This window comes from Helianthus annuus, chromosome 12 (assembly GCF_002127325.2).
Source record: "Helianthus annuus cultivar XRQ/B chromosome 12, HanXRQr2.0-SUNRISE, whole genome shotgun sequence".
Classification (NCBI taxonomy): Eukaryota; Viridiplantae; Streptophyta; class Magnoliopsida; order Asterales; family Asteraceae; genus Helianthus; species Helianthus annuus.
Window position 1 is genome coordinate 5,347,691 of NC_035444.2, and position 22,891 is coordinate 5,370,581.

Genomic DNA, 22,891 nt, shown 5'->3' on the forward strand with positions numbered 1-22,891 from the left:
TTAGGTCCTGTGCGAACAGAAAAGTATACTTTTATTAAAAACCAGACAAAATGGTTTTATTTCACGAAACAAAATTCTTTTTACACAACTCAGATGTAAAACGAGTCGACAGTATCTTTATATAGAATTTCTCCGTAGGATAAAACATTAACAAACAATACGAAGAAACTTGATCAATAACGCGCATAGTTATAACCCGCTTCTTTTCCCATACCATTCATCATGCCCACATTGCTTCCATACGGTTGCGGTCCCCGCATAAGGAACCCCTTTCTCTTTTCCATGTCAGCAAGCTGCACGTATGGCGGTGGTGGGACCATAAGAGACGCCGCAAAAGGGTCTTGTGGGTCCACCACCGGCTGCATTTTCTCACTGGGTGCAGGCAATGCTAACACCGCCGGTGCACTAACATTATAGCTAACGCGTTGTGTCACGGGTCCCTGATCATACATGTCATTTAGCATCACAGAATCAAGACCACCACACGCCAGTTTCGACTGGTTACTAGTCGATTCCACCAACGCCAGCTCCCAGTCGGCTTCAATCGTTTTAGGTCCCGAAAACAAAGAAATCGCCAACGTATTGCTGTTAGCCGCCTGCGTCGGCGGCACTATGTCATCTTCGAGATCTAACAAGTTTTCGGTTGTTACCACCGTGGCGTGGGGTGACGGTCCCTTTTCGTTGTAACCGTTTTCCTCATTCTTCTTGATTTTGTCCTTCTTATCCCTTAGAAATCTCTCTAGTGTCCCCAAAATCTTGTCGGTAACCTTTCGCACTTGTGGGAACTCTGCGGCTCGAGCGACTCCTAACTCCTTTGACCAACTATAAAAGTCAACAAGCTCGTCAATCGTTTTAGCCGCATTAACATATTGATCGAACGTCTTTACACAATCACCATACTCCATTTCGGGAAACCTATCGAGCAACACCCCTAACGCCTCGCATATATCCGCGTAAATCCAAAAGCTTTCGTTTAAAACGAGGTACAAAGCCGCAAGCACCAGTTTACTACTTTTCGCACTTCCAGCTGGTCTGCACGATAACACGCGATCAATAAGCCGAAGCAGTTTATTCAGTCTTTCCAACACGCGATCGGGTTTCATCTCCCGCACTGGAGTTATTGCCACTTTGGTTTCTTTTTTCTCACCACGTACCGACGACTCGTATAAGTCGCCGTAAGATTTCGACTTATGGCTAATTCCGTCTCTAACTCCCGTCGGGCTTAGTTTCCGTTCAAACGCTATGAATTCAAGCTTCTGATCAAGATACAGAGCGTAACTTTTCACAAACGTCGAATGATCCCAATAACTCGAAAGAGCCTCAACACGAAAATCCGACATGTTCAAAACCCTAGCCCCTTTTCGGCTTGCGAACATCATCTCTTGACCGAATACCGGATTCCCGTCAACTAACAAGCGGTGAACGAGCATTAACGCCTTTAACGCAACGACCCAATCGTGCGTTTTGCCCAAGCGTTTGGAAATGTTGTAAACGCATGCGCTTACGTATCCTCTAGATTGAGATATGAAATGAAGAATCTCGCGTATGTATTTCTCTTCGGCTGGCTCGCTGCTGTCGTGGTTTGTTGCCTTTACGATCAGTACCTCAAGATCGGGTGCTACGTTGCCTGCGACTTTGGCTATGCTTATGCTGGTTTGGTCTTTAACTACCCCGATCGCCTTCCTAATCGACATTGATATAAACCGCCTGTTGAAACAATCCTGTCATAATCCAAACACATCACATGATTCATGCTCGATTATGATCATAGCTCATTAACACACATTCTCACAGGCACAAACACGTAAAATTGAGAAATTTGTAATCACAGCACACAAAGTTAATGCCAAAGCTATAATTCAGTGTGTTGCAGAGTAACCGCTAGTCGCTAGTCAGGTGGTGGGGTGGGGACTAGTGATAAATCGAAGATTAATCGGAATTAATTGGTGCCAGGTCAGGATTTTTACAACCATTATATTTCAGTTACAATGCCCTGCTTGCGGTATGCGTATATATTATGTATATATGTGTGGGCCCTGGAGGCGTAAAAGTGAAAGTGCACTAATTTTAACGTTATTTTACTAATTTTGTGAAAATAAGTTAAAAGCAGGGGACGGTTAATCATGCATCATGTGGTGGCGTTGATAGCCGAAAGACAAGGGGATACATGCACTAATCAGCCTCCGTCCCAATTGTTGAGTGTTATGTCCAAGACTTGATGCAAAACTACTATTGAGCCGGGGAGGAGTCTCTCTATTCCTACGGGTAGAGGTAAGGTTGTCTAAGGAAGGACTATGATCACAGGTACCTTTTCTTCTCATTAAGCACACGCATTAACAAATAAAACTTAGAAATCTGAAATCACAGCACACGAAATCAATGTTAAAACTATAATTCGCAATTCATATTATCATCATCATCATACCCAGTAGATCCCACCAATAGCAAAGCTAAGGTAGGGTCTGAGGCTGCTTCTAGTGAGTCCCCCGGCTCGATTGTAGTTTTGTATCAAGCCTTGGACCTAAGAAACATAACACTCAAACAATCGGGACAAAGACTGATTGGTGCATGTACCCTCGTGTCTTTCAGCTATCAACGTCATCAGTCATCACATGATGCATTATTAACCGTTTGCCGCTTTTAACGTTATTTTCACGAAATTAGTAAAATAACGTTAAAGTTAGTACCATTTCACTTTTGCCCCCCGAGCACTCACACATATATACATTATATGTGCACACCGCAAGCGGGGCAATTCATATTACAGTTATTCAATTCTTTTAGGATCACAAGTCATTTCTATTCTCATAAACACACACAAACTTAAAATTCAAAAGTCTGTAATCACAGAACACAATATTAGCCTCAAAAAAACTATAATTCAGGTCATTACAAATTACAGATTCATACTCGATTGCAATCACAAATCATTTATGGTCTCATAAACACACAAAAAATCAAAAATCACAGACACAAAATCAACGTCCAAACTACAAATCACACTTCCACAAATTAATTCTTAAATTTACGATCTGAAACATAGAGAGAGCGAATAGGAGATGAATAAGAAACTCACCGACAATATAGAAGAAAGAAGGTGTGATCTACGAGGAAAGTGAATTAAGGCTTTTGAAAACCAAAAATGAAAGAGGAATGTATGTATGTATGTACGTGTTATGGCAACTTTATGTATCAGTGGTCTGGTCTGCCAAGTGTTTCTTTCTTTTTTTTTTTTAACTTTTGCATGTCACCCCTTAAAGTATTATTATCTTTTTAAAGTTCCCCGCGTATTTGACTTTTTCAACGCATACCGTTATTCTTCGTTTCTATAATTTATGTGGAGTGTAATTTTTATCTAAATTCTTTTTTTCATTGCAAGTTTATGTGTAAAGTTATTCTAAAACGGCTTCTAAAAATAAAAATTGTACAAAAACACAATGAATCGTAAAATAGAAAACAATGTCGAAGAAAAAAGATACAATGACGCAAATATAAAAAAAAGACATAATGATAAGTAAAAAAGATATAATTAGGAAAACAAAACGTCTAAAATCTACAAGCTGAACATCCGAAAACAAAAATCTAAAATCTCACATCGTAGAGTTCGATGAGAGAGTTCCAGTGCCGTTTGATGAGGTCAATCGGAGTTTGTTTGATATCCTTTTTACGACTTCTTATTTTTGGAAGACTTTGTATTTGATCTAACCCGAAGTTCATATCTTATAAGTGATATTATATGGTAAAAGCTTATAGACCTTTTCTAATCTTGATATGTTATTATTGGAAAACTTATAGCTTGCTTTTTACATGTGGTATCTGCTATGTATCATGTGGCGCAACGAAACCAACACACACAATTACAACATAATCACGCAATTCAGAAAATAATAAACACAACACAAGAATTTGACGTGGTTCCGTCCCAGTTATACATAGGGTACAACTAGGTTATTTCATTAAGCTCAAGGCAACAATGATTACAATTACAAGACTAGGTTATATAGAAAATAAATTAGGGTTTTCAACTTGGGCCCCAAGAAACCTAATATGGGCCGAAACCAGGCCCAAGATCTTTAAGCCTTCACAAACCCAACAGTATCAAGGGGTTAAAGTTATCAAACCGATGAAGGCTGGATTTTGACGAGAGATCCGTGTAAATTAGTTGAGCCGAGCTTGTGTTCGTTTAAGCTCGAGCTCGGCTTGTTTAATTTATGGAAGCTCGAGCTCGGCATGTTTAATTGATGAAAGCTCAAGTTTAGCAAGCTTACTCAATCTTGATAAGTAAAGCTTTGTCCGGGCTCAATTATTAAACAAACTTATTTTTAAACTCGAACTCAAGGTCAGACTTGGTTAAGCTTAACGTAATTCGAGCGTTTAGCGAGTCAATCCTAAGCGGCTCACAAAAGATTTGACACGTTAACACCCCTATCTCTACTAGAGAGATTTAAGTGTTTACAACTTTGTCACCCTTTTAAAGATTAGTACAAGCTCATAATACATATTATACTTTTTTTAAAGTAGAAGTTATTTTGTATAACATGCCCATTTGGTGATATTTACAACTTTTGTGATTTGTCATGATACATACCTTGTATTAAGGGGTAGCCTGCGCTACCCCTTGACGATCTGACGGTAGTGTAAATTTTGGAAAAATTTGACCTTTTTTTGACGTTTTTTCGATTTTGTTACCCTTTTTTTTGAAACGTTACCCCTATAAGGATTTTCCAGATCCGCCACCACTCGACAATGGATCGAGCAATAGTATTAGTAGTAGCAATAATAACAAAATTCATATCATCAAAACAACAAAAAAGAGCTGACAAAACCTTTGTATAACTCACTACCGAAACCAATAATAACTTGAAACACAAATTGTCTGACAACATGTCTTTAAAGATTTTCTTTACACCATCTATACCTGATTCTAAAGATCTATAACACTACATATTCCAGGTATAATAACTTCCCTACACTCACCGCTGTACCTAAATCTCGATATAAATATTACCTTTGCGATTGATCAGTCGTACTTGTCGCACCAGCAGTCAAACTGCTCGGACCAGCCCCGTTTTCAATAGGCGGTGAGGTGCCCCATTTCCCTTCTGATTCTAGCGGCTCGAGCACAACCACACCGCCATCAGTCAATCCTAATGCAAATTGATTCGGTTCGGTTGGGTGCGCAGCAACCACAAGTGGATACACCCTTGAACTGCAAAAAGTCAATGTCGATCAATGTTTGTAAAAAAGACGTTTATGTCCATGTAATAGAATTTAGAGTAAAATGTCATTTTCGTCCCTCTGAGGTTTGGCCACTTTTGCGACTTTCGTCCAAAGGTTTGTTTTTTCGCATCTGGATTCAAAAGGTTTGAAATCTTGTCATTTTAATCCGGCTCGTTAACTCCATCCATTTTTTTACGTTAAGTCAAGGGCATTTTCGTCATTTTAGCTGTTTGTTTTGTTTATTTATATCAAACTGGCAAGATTCGTTAAAAAATGGATGGAGTTGATGAAAATGGCAAGATTTCAAACCTTTTGGATTTAGATGCGAAAAAACAAACCTTTGGACGAAAGTCGCAAAAGTGGCCAAACCTCAAGGACGAAAACGGCATTTTACTCTAGCATTTAAAAATACTTACTTTGGATTGGTTGGCAAGTATGATGCGGAAGTGACACGACATCTTAACCGGAGTGATGATGCGGTAAGTATACCGACACTGCCATCCTCGAAACTCGCGTAAATCGACTGGCTATCGCATGAAAAAGTCGCGTGTGTGATCAAACCACTTGTTTCTGGCGGGACCCACTGTTGTAACGAATAATAAAAAGAAAATTAAAAAGATTTCCATAATTCATGACTAGAAAATAAATTTTGACCCGTTACCCGACCTGCTTCATGCGTTCAAGTTTAGGTGCTTCATATATAGCTATCTGAGTTTCATGGACTACTAGCAATTGTGTTTGATCGTTGTGAAACTGTACGCGTGTATCCACTACAGGAGCCGCAACGCGTCCGGGTGGAATTTGCAAATTTTTACTCGTTTGTTTCTCCCATCCTTCCGTGCTCCAAACGCACAACTGCACAAATTTATGTTACTTTTTGTGAAAATTAAACATGTAAAAAACTGAAATGAAAATATTAAATAGGATCCGGTTTTCTCACTTGTGAATCAGCACCGGAAGATACTAGAACATTAAGCACGTTTGAGAACGCCAAGCCTGTTATCCGTTTACTGTGCCCTTTAAGCTTGGTTTTAACCTGTTTGAAGAAAATAATTAAAGCTGATTCGTTTTTCATACATATAACTTTAAATTAAAAAAGAGTAAAATGCCATTTTCGTCCCTCAGGTTTGGCCAGTTTTGCGACTTTCGTCCAAATGTTTGTTTTTCCGCATTTGGATCCAAAAGGTTTGAAATCTTACCATTTTCATCCGGCTCATTAACTTCATCTATTTTGCTCAGTTAATTCAGGAGTATTTTCGTCTTTTTCTTAACTTAAAGGGCAATTTGGTCCTTTGAATATCTGTACATTATGCTAAATGCTTGTACACAAAGTGAAAGAGACCGAATTGCCCTTTAAGTTAACAAAAAAGACGGAAATACCCTTGACTAAACGGAGAAATATGGATGAAGTTAACGAGCCGGTTGAAAATGGCAAGATTCAAACCTTTTGGATCTAGATGCGAAAAAACAAACCTTTGGACGAAAGTCGCAAAACTGGCCAAACCCAAGGGACGAAAATGGCATTTTACTCTTATAATTTTAAATAAAAAAACAACCTCGTCTATGCGAACGTTGTAGATTTGGATAGACGAGTCTTCCATGCCGATGGCTATAATATTATTGTCTTGTGGATGAAACGCTAAAAACGTTGCCGCAGGTGGAGGGGGCATAAATGTAGTCATAGTCTACAAATAAAAAAAAAAAAGTGTTAAAAGTTAAAAAAACGTAAAATGTATGCAACTATCGTGTCACCTTAAATGTCATCATGTTGAATAACGAGATTTTTCCGCCAGATGCAGACATAACATAGGAGTCATTCTTTGACAGTGCGAAACACGGGACCGCTTCTTCGGGGTTGGTGTCACTAATAACATTTGTCATCAAGATGCCACTTGTCGGTTGCCATAACTGAGGGACAACATTTGCGGTAGCCTAGAAAAGACGAACAATATGTTGAGGAAAGGTGGGATGGAGAATTAATAATAAAATTATAGCGTAAATTACTTTTTAAGTCCCTGTGTTTTAGTGGTTTTAACTAGTTGAGTCCAAAAGCAAAAAGTTTAACGACCTGAGTCCCTATAAGCATTTTCATTAACCATTTGAGTCCTTTTGAGTCCAAATTTTAACCTTTTGAGTCCAATTTTTTTGGACTCAAATCGTTATAAAATGAACAAAATTGGACTCAAAACGTTATAAAATAAAAGGCTAGGGACTTAGGGCGTTAAACTTTTTGATTTTGGACTCAAATGGTTAAAACCACTAAAACACAGGGACTCAAAAAGTAATTTACTCAAAATTATAAAAAGAATGATAACAATCATTATAATAATAAAACTACCTTGCCGGTTGAATTGCGATCGTTTCGCTGCCATTTCCATAGTTTATGGACGGCATTGGCTGCTAGAGCCAATATCGCAAGTCCGGAGTTTGTGTATATCAACCGTGAAACCTGTAATGACGGATATGATAAAGGAGTGTTTGGATGTATGTTTTGAAAGTGATATATCATTTAATAATCCAAAACTATATATAATCAGTTATTATAAAACTGGCATAATAGAATCGTGTTTAGAGGTGGGCCGGGTACGGTTGGTATCGTGTTACCCCAACACGGCCCGTTTATTTAATTTTGTCAAAAAAACTTAACCCTGAGCCAAACCAGTTTAACACATGAAACACCGGTGTGATATTGTGATCCGTATAGCATGTTAAGGTAAAAGTGTAAAACGGGTCAAATGGGTTGAATTAGTAGTTTTTTTATTTCTAGCTTTTAACTTGTTGGCGAATTGACCAGTTTATCCGCAACCCAACCCAGATATGATAATAAAAAAAGCAGAGATGTTATAATGACTAGACCGATGAAATACCCGCATGGTAGAAGATGTAGAATCCGGAAGCCTTAATGAGCGGCATTGTGACGGTTCTGTGATTTCTGTCAACTTCCATATTCTAGATTTTTCCATGGATTCATCTCCGATTCTAGGTTTAACATCAACCAAACTCCGATTCTCACCGTTCTACAAGCGGACCCCACGTAAAAAGGTTAATATCATGATTTTAAATATGGACATATTTATATTAGTGTAACTGTAAGATGAGTTCGTATCGAAAGTATCTCACCATTGTAACCATTGAGGTCACTGGTGTAACTCTTTCCATAATGCTGGGTCCCGCAGATGGATTAGAAGCACCGAATGTGGTCATAGCGGAACTCTGTACGTGTTAGAGCATTTGGTAAGTACGACATAGAATTTAATTAACTATAAACCGGTAGGCCTGTAAATGAACCGAATGAACATGAATAGAGGCATGTTCGTCTTCGTTCATTTAACTTTTTCCAAACACGAACATATGATCGAACACATTTTTGTTCATGTTTGTTTATAAAGAAAATAGGCATGTTCCTGTCCGTTTATGTTCGTTCGTATGAAACCTAAACGAACATAAGTAAACAAACTTAAACGAACATTATATAATAAACAATAAACAATACAAATAAACACAACTGAGTTAACATAAATGAACATAATTTACTAAACATAAACGAACGTAAAGTAATTTTTAATATAATTTAGTGATTAGTTACGATAAATTCCATTGGAAAACCTATTATTATTACTAGAAAACGCAATTACCGATTATTTATATTAAGCAGTTAGAAAGTTCCTTTTATGTTTAATATTTATATAAATATAATTACTGGTGTATTTAAAATGAAACAAACATAAACAAATGTACATAAACGAACATAAACGCACACAAATGAACGAACATAAACGGACGTTCACGAACATAAATGAACGAACAAAACGTGTGTTCATGTTCGTTCGTTTAATCAAATGAACAAAAAGATGTGCTCATATTCGTTCGTTTATTGACTAAACAAACATAAACGAACTTCCCGCTGAACAACGTGAACCGTAACAAAAATCTTTACCTTCACAATAGATGCCGATGCAACTCTAGACGGATCAAACGCGCGAGTCTCAACAGTTCTTAAAAGCCTAATTCCATCTGGATTAGCTAAAATCTTGATACCATTATCATTTGTTGTGACAGCCAATAGCATCCCTTCCTTGTTGAACCGTACGCAAGGAGAAGCCTGCACATATGTTAAATTATATATACACACGTATTTCTTAACAAATAGTCACAACCATGTATCAAAAATCTAACATTTTAAATATATATATATATATATATATATACATATATATAAGAAGGGGTCAGTTAACGTACAACTGGCCTTAACGTACGATGCGTACGCGATTAGAAATCCGCACGTTATAAACCTCAAAAGACGAAAACCCACATGTTATATTTATCAAACCCGGACTTCACAAACTCGGAAGCCAAAAAATTACAAAATCCGCATGATATATTTATCAAAACCCGCATGTTATATTTACCAAACCCGGACATGTTCCTAAACTCGGAAGCCAAATTGTACAAAATCCGCATGTTATATATTAATCGCGTACGCATCGTACGTTAAGGGATATTGTACAATTTTGCACAAAGGTAGATTAACACTTAACTAATACATCTGTGAAAAAAAATTGAAAAAAAAAAATTCGACGAGCCGACATTTATTCGACATGCAAGTTTGATTTACAGCGCAGTAAATGGCTGCTGACGTCAGCAGCCCCAGAACCTTATGACGGTGTAAATCTGGTTTACGAAGGTGTAAGAAGTCGTATACGATTTTTTTTTTGAAAAAGTTTCATGAAAAAAAAAATCAAAAAACCTTTAGATCAAAAAGTTCTCAAAACTCAAGCTAGTTCTCATTTTAACCATTCCCTATATATATAATGAGTACCGGTAAACCACCATCGGCATCAACAGTCGTCAACAAGTTTACGCTATCCATATCCCAAATTTTAACAAGAAACTCGTCACCGGCAGCAAGAAAACGGTTTTTGGTCGTATCGAATTGCACAATGCCAACCGATCGCTTCGCAAGCCCGTTATATGTTCGTTTTACAGCCCCTTCACTTTCATTCCATTCTACAACGTATGATTCCCCTTCTTTATTGGTACCACATGAGAATAACCTGTTATGTTAAGTAAATAATATAAGTTAACAAATATGTTATAAACATAACACACACACACAAAGTTGTTGACTATTCAAACCTCGTTCCATCTGCACTGTACGCCATTCGGGTGGATGAATGACCTGGTGCATCATATTCGATTCTTGAACCCATATTGTCGTATAACCATGCTTTTATTTTCCCGTCAGTTGCTGTCGAGAATATAAACTGGTATACGAAGATATAGAAAATTAATAACATTTTCAAAAGGTCTTATATTATAGAAAAAAGTAGCATCTATGACCCGCGCTTTGCAGCGGGACAGTTAAGCCGAACAAAAGGTAAACGTAAAAAAGATGAATCACGCACGCACGTTACAGCGTGTTAACTCGCAAAAGTTAGACCGAAAAAGTAAAACATAGAAAAGAATAACTAAGCCGGCTTAGGATCCGCGAGTTTCAAGGGAGCCGTTAAACCATAAAAAATAGACGTAAAAACGTTGAACTACACGTGGACATTGCAACGTGTTAACTTGCAAAATCTAGAACGAATCGTAAAACGACAAATTTGTAAAAGATGTAAAGTACAGGGGACCAAAGTTGAAAGTGGAAAAGTGTTGGGGTTAAAACTAGTAAATGTTTGTGACAAACATGTAAAAGATGAAAACTATCATAGTTGTTAAAAGCCATCGCCTCTTGCGCCTAGGCCCAATTTCCTAGCTAGGCGAGGCAATTGCGCCTTAAGTCAAGGCAATTGCGCTTTAATTCTCCAGGTGATGGTTCATGCGCAGATTCTGGTGAGATTCCTAGATTATTGAGAGTTTTCGGCCAAATTCTCTAAATTCTGGCAAGATTCTAGCTATATTTCTACTTTTATCTAACGGAACTACTTTTCTACACTAATAAACTAGCATTTTATAACTTTTGGTACTAAATAGATGATATTAAATGTTGTATAATAGTTTTAATTTATTTTATTTAAAGTATAGTATTAATTTTCTATTATATAAAAATATTTTAAGTTTTTTTTGTTGTTCGCTTTTTTTTTCTCAGGCCCGCGCTTTTTTTGCGCCTTGCGCCTAGGCCCCAGGCGAGGCCTATGCGCCTTGAGTGCGCCTAACGCCTTTAATAACTATGAAAACTATAGGGTTAAAAGTGTAAAAGATGAAAACTATGGGGGTTATGTAAAAGATGAAAAGAGTTAAAAGCGTGAAAGATAGAAAATAAAAGGGTTAAAAGAAAAGAAAAAGGAATAGTGTTTTTGAGAGGGGAGAAAATTTGTAAACTAATATAGGGCAAATAACGTAAATTTCAAAGGAGTGGCGTATAATTAATACCTGAATGTTTTCTTTAAAATGTGGACATATAGAATATACAGGTGCTTCATGATCATCAAACGTAAACTGTTTCGCACCCGTTGCGGCATCCCAAACCTTGATTAGTCTGTCTTCTCCACACGTCACGATGCAAAGTTGTTTGTTTGGGTAAGAGAACGCGAGGTCATTAACGCTGCCAGTATGAGCCTCAATCTGTTTATAATATAGATTATTATTATTATTATAATAAATAATAATAATAATAATAATAATAATAATGCAGTTAATATATATTAATGGGAACCGCTTAGAACGAAAGAGGGCAAAAAAGGAATCAAACAAACCTCCAAGTGGTTTCGGACATCATCACCACCATTGTATGAGTATATCTGCACGACGTACTTCGAGTATGCAACGCCTGAGTCGAAATTCGTATAGTTTAACTAAGATTTTATTGACAAAAGAACTAAAGAAATATATAAGGTAACGGTTAAGATACCAAAGAGGGTTCCGTCAGGGTTCCAAGTTACACGATTGATTGATGCAGTATAATCATTGGTCAAAGCAGCCTAGCATAAAGAGTCAATGGTCAAGGAGAATAGAAGTATAATTAATCTTAACTAGTAAATTTCTCCCGCGCGTTGCGGCGGCGGCGAAATGTAAAGTAACGCAAATTTATACCGTCTAATGCAAACGTATAATATTTGACCCGACTCGTTTCCGAACAAAATTTACGTCAGAACATAGACCAACTGAAAAACGTTCATAAAAATAAGCACGAAAACGTTTTATATTTGACCCAACTTATTTCCTTGAAAACTTCGAAACGTAAGAAAATAGTGGTTCTTTAAGTTCAAGGATGGGACCGTGTTGCAGCGGTATCGAGACGTAAAGTAACTCGAATTTATACCATCTAATGAAAACGTATTATATTTGACCCGACTCGTTTCCGAACATAGTTGTCAATGGCAGGCGTAGCGATCGCTATAGCGCGCTACGTAGCGTATAGGTCTAGGCTCGCTATTAGGGTTGTAGCGATAGATAGCGATAATAGCGACATTTTATTTCGTTTTTTTTTTGTTTTTTTATATAAATAGCAATTAAATATAGCTATAAAAAAGCTGGATTTTAGATTTTTGTTAAATATACATCTAAAATAGTGTATATACCAGTGTATTTTGATATAATATATACATATAAAAAAAACTAAAAAAAAACATTCTAGTGTATCTCTATTTATAAAATAGCACCCGCTGTTTATCGTCGCTATTCGCTATGTAGCATATAGGTACCTTATCGCTATTTGTCGCTATTCGCCATTAACAACTATGTTTCCGAACAGCATTTACATCAAAACGTAGACCAACTGAAAACGTACATCAAAATATACACAAAAACGTATTATATTTCACCCGACTCATTTCAAGGAAAAAAAAATTACGTCAAAACGTAAACCAACTTGAATTTATACTGACGCGTACATATATAAAAATATAACCACTTAAAACTCGAGAGAGTCAAAATGACATTTCATAAAGTTTTAGAAAGTTAAGGGGGTAAAAGTGTAAAACGGAAAGTTAGGGGGCTAAAGTACAAAAAAGACAAAAAAAAAAAGTTAGTGTCGCGCCGATGTGATGGATGCAGACCTGCAAAGGCATTGAAAAGGCGCTATGATCCCAAACTTTAAAATTCTTATGAGCAAGCCGTTCTCTGCTAGCAAGTTCCCATATCATGATTTCCCCTGTGCTTGTTCCAACTGTAGATCGTCAAAAAAAAAAAACGGAAAATTAGTGACATAATACATGACTAACGCAAAGTCATTATTAAAGAAAACGACAACCAACCAAGAAGAAGAATTTGTTGTACTGGATGAAAATCCATGCTTTTAACTGCCGAACCCTGATTTAGGGTCATCACCACCGTTTTTGGTAAATCGTCAGACGAATATGAGCTTTGACCATGACTTTGATTTTGACCGCTGTAACCAACAGGTAAGATGTTTACAGGCAAATGATTGGCCTGCTAACAACATCACAAATTTGGTCAGACCCTAATTAGATTAAGATGTCAAATACACTAGTGTAGAGAAAGTGCTGTACTTCTTCGGAAATACCGAATGTCCTTGTTCGCTTTAACACATGTTCGGAGTCAGCGGTTTGGTAGTCGACAACAGGGTTGTTGGTTGGTGGAGTCCTGGGGCGCTTTAACATGGCTGTTATGTCAAATAAAGAGATGTCAATGTGAGGAAAAAAACAACTTTAACTAAATCTAGGGCTGTAAACGAAACGAACCGAACGAACACGAACAAGGCATTGTCCGTGTCCGTTCATTGAGAAATTAACATGTTCATTAACAGTTCATGAACGGTTACCGAACGAGATTACATTTTAAAATAAAATATGCATTTTTCATCAATAAGATTACGAGAAATCCAGAAATAAGTACTTGACTATCAGAACATAGTTGATATAATTATCATAAACATAATCAACACAAAAATTAAGAAGTTTGTCAAGCTTTAACACAAACTAAAGTTGAAATGGTTAAATATATAACCAGAAAAAAACTAATAAATAAATATATAACCAGAAAAAACCTTTAAAGGAAACGAACACAAATGAGCACAAACGAGCTAACATAAATGAACACATTACTGAACGTTCACAAACATATACGAACGAACGCAGCCCTCTGCTCTTGCTCATTTGTTTAACTTATCAAACGGAATTTCGTTGGTGTTTGTTCATTTATTAAACAACCCAACATAAACGAATTTCCCGCCGAACAGTTTACGAACTATTTGCTGAACGTTCAATTCGTTTACACTACATCAAATAAAACCGAATAAATTACGTACCAGAATTACTTGGTGGATTGAAACCGAGAGGACCCGCAGAAGCTGACGGATGAACGGTGGATGGATTTGCCATCCAACCAGCAAGAGACGTCGGCAGAGTTGCTGGTGCAGGCTGAAAAGGCTTTACACAAAAAAATTAAAAAAATAAATGCAAAATGCAAAATAAATTACAAAACATGATTAAGATTTTTAAAAAAAAAAACTTGTTTCCACTTACTCCATGAGCACCCAGAGGTGGAAAGCCTGCGGGTTTTGGTACCGCACCCATTAATGGATTATTTAACGGATTATTTACGGGGGATGGAGCCCTAGCACCGTTTGGCTGTGACTGTCCACAAGAATGGTCAACGAACAAAGTCTTTATGTCAGGATTCGGTTTAGGGTTTTTACACAGCTGATGTTGCCAGTTTAAACTACAAACCAAAAAGAAAAAGGTCAACATGAAATCACTTGAGCGAGAAATGTCAACCGCAGATACCTTTGATTGATAAGTGTACGCAATCTTGAGTTTTTTAACGTTGGGAAGTTTAGCTTATCGCGAAAAAGAGGATTTGCTTCGATCAACTTTTTAAGCTCGCCCAACATTATACCCCTTGCAGACTTTGTGTCTCCATATTTAGATAATTGTTCGTTGTCTCTGTATACACATAGTAGTTACTAATTAGTTATTATCGTAAACCACCAATGTTTTACAAATAAATTCAGACAACACTATATATATTTTACAATACGGAAATAAACCTGAAATTCTCCAGAGTCAAAAGCTGAGTTATTTCTTTAAAAAGATCTTCATTAAAAGCCGAAAACACCTTCAAGTCCTTCACTAGAATTTCAACGGCTTTAGCACGATCCTTCCTATAAAGTGAATAAAACATAAGAATCTAATGCATCATTCTAAAACAATCTCACCATCTTGGTTTTAAATTGCGTGATGCGCTCCGATGCGTTTAGTCCAAAAATCTGATGCGTGATGCGTGATGCGCAATGCGAGCGCATCACGTATGTGATGCGTTCTTTATAAAAAAATAGTTAAAATTATTTATACATAAGAACTTATAAAAACATACTTAAAGTAAAACAACTGACGTAGTTAGAAGATAAGAGTTGTGTTTTTTGGTTCAAATCAAGCATACTAAGATGTTAATTATGGAAAAAACCGAACACAGTTCATAAAATCTGGAAAAAAAAGCATAAGAAACAATGTTGCGTGCATCAGAGCGCATTATGCGAAATGCGCGCAATATTCTCGCATCACGTAAACTCATCGCATCAGCTGTTGCGATGCGCTCTCATTAGTGCATCGGGCGCATCACGCATTATGCGCGCATTTTAAAACCAAGCTCGCCATGTGTTTTAAACCCAATACCATACTATGGTTTTATAACAATCAAAATTCTCTAATTAATATTAATAGATCATTAAAGGCTTAAAAGTTTCCAACTTTTCCTCATTAATTGCATTTCGGATTTAATTAAAAAGATTATGCAAACACATACTTGTCTAGGGCTTCTAGGTATTTCTGTTTCCGTATCTCAAAAAAGATCTTCATCGAATATCTGTTATCATCCACCTTCGTGAATCCCGAAAGATACTTCTCCACCTCATCCCATTCGCCATTCGTCACCATTTCCTCAAAGTAACGAACATTGAAGAAAAAACCTGACTCTTGCTCCAGCCTTAACAATAAACCAAATCCATTAACAGATAAACACAACACCGAAACCAAAACTGAAAGCATCAAACCAATTTTGAAAAAATTGTAAATTTATAAACCGTACCTGTGAACCGTCTCCTTAAACTTCTCTTCATCTAAAAACTGGAGTATTAAAAACACCAACTCCCTGCTAAGGGAAGACATAGTTCCCCTTTCTTGTTTATTCCCTAAATCTGCAAAAAAAAATACAAATTTAAAAACTATTAAAGAAAATGTATTAAAATCTTCACGGATCAAACAACAGAAATCCGACCGTAATTTCCTTATTCAACTAGAAACTTAACAAGAAAAACTCTAAAAGAAATTAAAAACAAAATAAATAAGAAAATTATCAAAATCTTCACGGATCAAAAAAACAAAAATCCAACCTTAATTTCCTTAACATTCAACTAAAAACTTAACAAGAAAAACTCTAAAACAAAATAAATAAGAAAATTATAAAATCTTCACAGATCAAACAACAAAAATCCAACCTTGATTTCCTTAAAATTCAACTAGAAACTTAACAAGCAAAACCCTAAAAAAAATTAAGAAAAAATCACGATCTTCACGGATTAAACAACCAAAATCCAACCTTAATTTCCTTAAAATTCAACTAGAAGCTTAACAAGAAAAACTCTAAAAAGTTTATAAAGTAAATAGGAAATTTATCAAAATCATCATGGATCAAACAACAAAAATCCAACCTTTTTTTCCTTAAAATTCAAGTAGAAACTTAACAAGCAACACCCTAAAAAAAGTAAAAAAAAAAAAAAACTATCAAAATCTTGATGGATTAAACAACAAAAATCTGACCTTAATTTCCTTAAAAGTCAATTAAAAAACTTAACAAGCAAAACCCTAAAAAAATCAAAATTTTCAAGGATCAAACAACAAAAATCTGACCTTAATTTCCTTTAAATTCATCTAGAAACTTAACAAGCAAAACCCTAAAAAAGTTATCAAATTCTTCACGGATCAAATAACAAAAATCTGACCTAAATTTCCTAAAATTCAACTAGAAACTTAACAAGCAAAATCCAATCAAAACCTTCACGGATCAAACAAAAAAATCCGACCTAAATTCCCTTAAAATTCAACTACAAAACTTAGCAACCAAAACCCTAACAAACAGCTGCGTATAATTAACCTAAAACCACAAATTTCCGTAAACAAAATCATCTACGTTCGATATATATATGATCTACGCATATAATTAACCTAAAAACATGAATAATAACCTAGGTTTAACAAACAAACAAAAAAATAAGCGAGATTTGAGTCTCATACCTTGGAATTGGATGATGAAAAATTAGAGAAACAGATCTGGAGATTTGTAGAGAAAGAATCGAAATCGCTTTTTACTGGTAACTAATTGTTCTCGCTCCTACTTTAGGGATTTGTAGAGAGAGAGAGAGAGAGAGATGAAAATGGTGAAAGGAAGAACGGTATAAGTAGTGGTGAAGAATACGAGTGGTGCGAGATGATAGGGTTGGAAATGATAAGTGAGACTACTTATCACTATAACTTATCATCTTATTGAATGAAAGGTTTTATGACTTATTGGAATTTATAGACGGGTGGTGCTAAACGTACCCCTTATCTCTACTTTTTGTTTAGCTTACTTCTCATTCAAGTTATCGTATTAAGTAGGGTTGTAAACGAATCGAACGTTCAGTGAATCGTTCATGAATCGTTCGGCAGGAAATTCGTTCATGTTCTTTTATTTAATAAATGAACGAACATGAACAATTTTTTTTGTTCATTTAAATAAACGAACGAACATGAACAATGTCCCGTTTGTTCATTTACGTTCATGAACGATCACTTATGTGCGTTCATTTATGTTTATTCGTTTACGTTCCTCTATGTCAATTCATTTAAATCGTTCTTTTATGTTCGTTTATATCCGTTTGTTTATGTTTATGTTTATCTTTTAAATTTAGTTATTACTAATTAAATTTAAAAATCTACTTAATTTTCTTTATCATCCCATAACTAGCTTTCACTTTCCGATTTCAAAACTTTCTTTTATATGGTAGGGTAAATTACATTTTTCGTCCTTTATGTTTGTATCGAATTTCAATAGATAGCCTTTAACTTTAATAATTACAGTCACAATCCTTTATTTGGAAAACCCACTACAACATACGTCCTTTAGCATTAACCTGGTTAAAAATTTCAGTTAAATATATTCACATAAGGGTAATTTAGTCTTTTTACTCATTACCAAATCATTTAAAAAATATTTTAATAAACAACACAAAAATAATATCTAAAATCCATTCTCTCTCTAAACACTGTAAGTCTCTCTCTCTAAATAACCAGATCTAGCAATCACCACCAAACCCCACCACCACCATTTAAGAACCTGGAACAACCCTCTTATGATAATCCTAAAATTCGATTTCTTTAATAATAGTTAGACATTAAGATGTTAGGGCTTTTGATTAGAAAATGAAGACGAGTATGTTGGTGCAAAAATTTGATTTCTTTAATCATAAAGACCCACTGAACCCACTTGGAACTTAACAACTAGACTTGAAATTGCATCAAAGCTAAATCTGAGATATGGCAAACATAGATCTGGAGAGATAAGTTAAGGAGGTTACTTTACGAGAATGACAACGATATGTCGATTATAAAGATTAATCCTTACATCAAAGCAAAAAGGCCAAAAATCCAGTTGCTTTATGAGGAGCTTGCTTACCTCATTGGAACCTCTTTCAAAGAACAGCTACATGATTTGAGATTTACATACTAAAGTGAAAAAATAGATTGTGAAGCCCTATTTCTGAATTCAAAGATGATGATGAGGATGCGATTGATGTGGTTCACGGTGGGGTTTGCTTCCACTGCTGCTGTCATGGGTAACTTCCTCTACAAGATCTATTGTTCGATCGTCACTCTCTCTCTCTCTCTCTCTCTCTTTGCAGTTGAAGAATCAGTTTGATTCGTTAGAATCACGCCTCGATTCGGTATCACCAAAGGTACTAACTACTACATGTTAAAGTTTTTGATTTTGAAAAGTTTGAAACAATCCTCAATATATAGATAGATCAAACCCCTGGCCACTGGTGATCGGGTGAAGAGGGAGAAATAAGATGGTTATGTCTGGTCACTGGTTATTGGGTGAAGAGGGAGAAAGAAGCAGAGGAGATGGATGAGTAATTAGGGCTGGGAATTGGGAGATATGTTATATATATACATATATATATATATATATATACTAGCGGTAAGACCCGTGTGCAAACATGGGTCATTTCTTAGAAAACCATGCATAACATATATCGACAGAGAGTAAAAAAATAATTACTGCAGACTTACAAAATTGATATAAATTAATGATTAATAGCTTTATTCAACAGCAATTCCATTATGTTGAGAACAAACTACTTTACAAAATTACTTTAATGATAAGGTGACTTGGGATTTTTAAAAATGTTTGTTTTAGTACTACTTTACAAAATTACATAGAATTCAAGAAAACGAAATAACAAATTAAACAGATATTGAGTTATTCAAAGTTCTGTTGAATACTAAATGAGATGTTGACCAAAATTAAAACAGATGTTGACCAAAAGTCAATCAGATGTTGACCAATAGTCAAACAGATGTTGACCTTAAACAGATGTTTGGTTTAACACCACAGATCTGTTTATGGCCAAACATCTGTTTAAGTCCATATATCTGATATAGAAGGCCAAACATCTGTTTAAGGAAAAACATCTGTTCAAGGTGAAACATCTATTTAAGCACAAACATCTGTTTAAGTCCAAACCTCTGATATAAAAGGCCAAACATCTGTTTAAATCTGAACAGATGTTTAACTTAATCAGATCTACTATCTTCTCACACTGTTTTCATCTTCAAAACATTGTTGAACCTAACATGGGTTTCCATTAACTATTGACCAAAAGTCAAACAGATGTTCAAACCACTGTTTGTTCTTGTATTTCCATTAACTATTGACCAAAAGTCAAACAGATGTTCAAACCCTGGTTTTGACAACATGAAACACAACATCATCATGCCAAATACAGTCATATACATCCATCCATTATTCTGAATTCATAAACCCATAAATGCAGAAGAATGTCGCATTTGCGATTAAAAAACCAAGTTTCTACTAATTGCAGTTACTATTAGCAAAAAGAAGCATGATATCATCTATATATAAAACATAAAGTGCTAATAACAGTGTTTTATCATGTTAGCTATACATAGCAGCAAAACATCAAGTTAATAATTTAAAAAAAAAACATACAATTTCACTATCAAAAAAATTCATAATTATAATATCTGATATCATAACATACTTAAATGTCGTTGTTAAACTGAGGTAACTTGATTTAATATGATCTTTTGTTCCGAAGACACGTATGTGAAGTGCAACATATCACCAAATCTCAACTTATCCTCAGTCATAAACTTTCGCCAACCGTCCAATGCATAACGTGGCTTCAAATCATTTAACTCCGACTTAACATCATAAACCTCCACAACTCCAACCATGTTTTGAACTTTCAAAGGATGAAGATCAACAGAAAGACCTGCTCGTCTGGCAACTTCAACAGGAAGACGCTACATGTATTGTGTGGAAAAAAATAATAGTCAGACAAATAAACGTAAATCATTAGCTTGTTATAAAAAACATTATACCAGCCTATAGTCTCCTTTGCGATCAAAATGAAAGAACTCAGGGTCGAGAAGATGTCCAGAATGTTTTTTTGCAGTCTTTATAATCTTATTTCTACAGATAAGCTTTTTCTGAACGTTGGCGGCTCTCTTCCCCTTGATGAAAAAGTAAACATATGCATGTGAATTAAAGGAATGTAGAATATATGAACAAAAAAAAACAGTTTATATAAGATATACTGATTAAGTGGCGAGTATAGATACCTTAACTTTGTGAGCAGATAAAGAACATCCAATATGATCACTTGTGTCGACAGGTAAGGCAACATTTCCCTTAGTCATATTCTTGATCGTCTCCTTTCTCTCAGAAGTAACTTTACCTTTCTTCTTAACCTGTTGTCATACAATGACTTTAATAACCATAGTAATATAACAATCTTTAACACGATAAACTTACATCTTGTGTTTTATTCAATCGTGAAGACATGCGTCTCTTCGACGTGCATTCGACATTCGTTCGTAACTTCTTCTAAATAATACATTATTGGATAAATGTAACATCAGTAAACAACATTACTAATAGTTGTAAAAACATTAAATTTTTATATGTGTTAAATTAAAAATAAATAATTTTAATGATTTAGTAAGTACGTGAGTAACAGTTCTTCCTTCACCTACAGACACAACTTCTTCATCCTCATAGATGTCCTGGTCAACATTAATGAAATAATTAATATAATGCTAAAAGAATTAAAACTTTTACTGCTAATGCTAAATACACTATCATCATCAGATTCAGCTTTCTTCGAAAAGCAAATCTCAATCTCATCTCTATAAACTACTACCTCAAAAACAACATCATCAATTCTGCTAAACACAAGCAAATCATCCTCAAGTATCCCAACATCCTTGCACATTTCAGGCTATCCTCTAGCAAATACAAAGTTTGTATCAACCTTAGATACCTCAACATTCCAATAGGAACCATTATAACAGATTTGAAATTTGCAACTTGGTGGGCTGTTTACATAAAACTGTTTAATGAAGCAGTCTTCGATTACCTGCATAAAATTAAAAATAATGAATACTATATGTGAAGTATGTAACTTATGAGAATAAGTGCTGACACGTTTAAGATGCAAAAGGATTGAAGTTAAGATCAATAGTCATACCGTAAAACCAAATCTTGCATAACGATTAAACGTGAAATAAGATTCACCACACATCCCATCAACAAAACATGAAATTTCAAACCCAAAATCACCTAACGCTTTGAAAACCAACAAAGTATCCCTCGGCAGATTGAGATCTTTAACAACATTGTCCCAACCGTCAGTTATTATTGGTGTTGAATTTTCTGTTCTGACCTTCATAACCCATTTTTACCAGACTCATGATAGATTCGCAACTTATTTTTTTGCCAACAATCTCCCCACTTTTGATTAGCAAAGGCTATAGGTACATCATGTATATAATTTTTAAGTAGTGTAAGAAAATATAAACCATAACAACTGTTAAATATATATCTCAATAAAAATAAATTATGTATATAAAAACATTTCATACCAGTTTCAAAGATTCTGGGTTATCAAGAAACTTGAAAAATGTAGTATACATGACAAAACCTAAATTAGTAAAGATGTTAAAACATTGAAATTAAAAAGTTGGCTTCGAAGATGAACATTAACTTTTTATATTAACAGAGTATCTACTTAAATTAATCATAGAAACAGAGTATGAGTTAAAAATTTTCTGCAAATAATAACTATTTTAATATGTTATCAACAAATGATTCAAACACCTAACTAAACCCTTCTTGAATGTATAGCAATAAACGTAAAATCGTATTTGTAGCAAGATAGGATTTGATTTTTTTTAATTAAAATCGGTTAAACAATATAAAGTATTACAATATGAATTTACATACCAGTTGTTGAAGAAAAAACAACAAAACCTCCAGTGATTCAAGTGTAGAAGACGGAGAATAAGAAAGTTGAAACCCTAGAAAATGACTGAGAAAAAGAGATTTTTGAAGGAAGTCAGATGATAGATGATTGATGTGTAATAATGCTAAAGAAATAATGACAGTTGTGTTTTCGTTTTCCCATATTTTCAACAAATGAAAAATATTT

At 35.2% G+C, this 22,891-nt stretch overlaps 2 protein-coding genes across 3 annotated transcripts; both read right to left on the bottom strand.

The window, feature by feature from the left end:
- Positions 1 to 10: 10 nt before the first annotated feature.
- Positions 11 to 3,105, bottom strand: LOC110892317 (probable clathrin assembly protein At4g32285). The gene is made up of 2 exons (XM_035980741.1): positions 3,077 to 3,105; positions 11 to 1,707 (listed from the first exon to the last, which is right to left on the bottom strand). Exon 2 carries the CDS (start codon positions 1,692 to 1,694, stop codon positions 174 to 176), a length of 1,521 nt encoding a protein of 506 aa, XP_035836634.1. The 5' UTR covers positions 1,695 to 1,707; positions 3,077 to 3,105; the 3' UTR covers positions 11 to 173.
- A 1,708-nt stretch (positions 3,106 to 4,813) lies between these two features.
- On the bottom strand, positions 4,814 to 17,564 carry LOC110893875 (topless-related protein 4). Of its 2 annotated transcripts, none has more exons than XM_022141023.2 (25): positions 17,412 to 17,564; positions 16,207 to 16,315; positions 15,925 to 16,104; positions 15,170 to 15,283; positions 14,907 to 15,065; positions 14,646 to 14,841; positions 14,429 to 14,549; positions 13,671 to 13,783; positions 13,416 to 13,590; positions 13,218 to 13,327; positions 12,071 to 12,140; positions 11,916 to 11,989; positions 11,593 to 11,784; positions 10,357 to 10,484; positions 10,040 to 10,274; positions 9,158 to 9,322; positions 8,341 to 8,433; positions 8,088 to 8,237; positions 7,559 to 7,669; positions 6,973 to 7,152; positions 6,777 to 6,905; positions 6,161 to 6,256; positions 5,887 to 6,075; positions 5,637 to 5,803; positions 4,814 to 5,209 (listed from the first exon to the last, which is right to left on the bottom strand). In XM_022141023.2, the coding sequence occupies exons 2-25, from the start codon at positions 16,284 to 16,286 to the stop codon at positions 5,005 to 5,007; spliced, it is 3,432 nt and encodes a 1,143-aa protein (XP_021996715.1). In that variant the 5' UTR covers positions 16,287 to 16,315; positions 17,412 to 17,564; the 3' UTR covers positions 4,814 to 5,004. The 2 variants fall into 2 exon arrangements, with proteins under 2 accessions (XP_021996715.1, XP_021996714.1); XM_022141022.2 differs by having other exon boundaries at positions 13,416 to 13,593.
- Between the last annotated feature and the right edge of the window lie 5,327 nt (positions 17,565 to 22,891).

Bases quoted from the DNA above. Each gene is read 5' to 3' on its own strand.
- LOC110892317 (XM_035980741.1), bottom strand. From the start codon at position 1,694: ATGTCGATTAGGAAGGCGATCGGGGTAGTTAAAGACCAAACCAGCATA.
- LOC110893875 (XM_022141022.2), bottom strand. From the start codon at position 16,286: ATGTCTTCCCTTAGCAGGGAGTTGGTGTTTTTAATACTCCAGTTTTTA. The intron at 15,284-15,924 runs GTATGTGTTTGC...TTCACTTTATAG, and splicing joins TACCTAGAAGCCCTAGACAA to GAAGGATCGTGCTAAAGCCG. The intron at 7,670-8,087 runs GTATTTCATCGG...CCGTCATTACAG, and splicing joins CTACATCTTCTACCATGCGG to GTTTCACGGTTGATATACAC.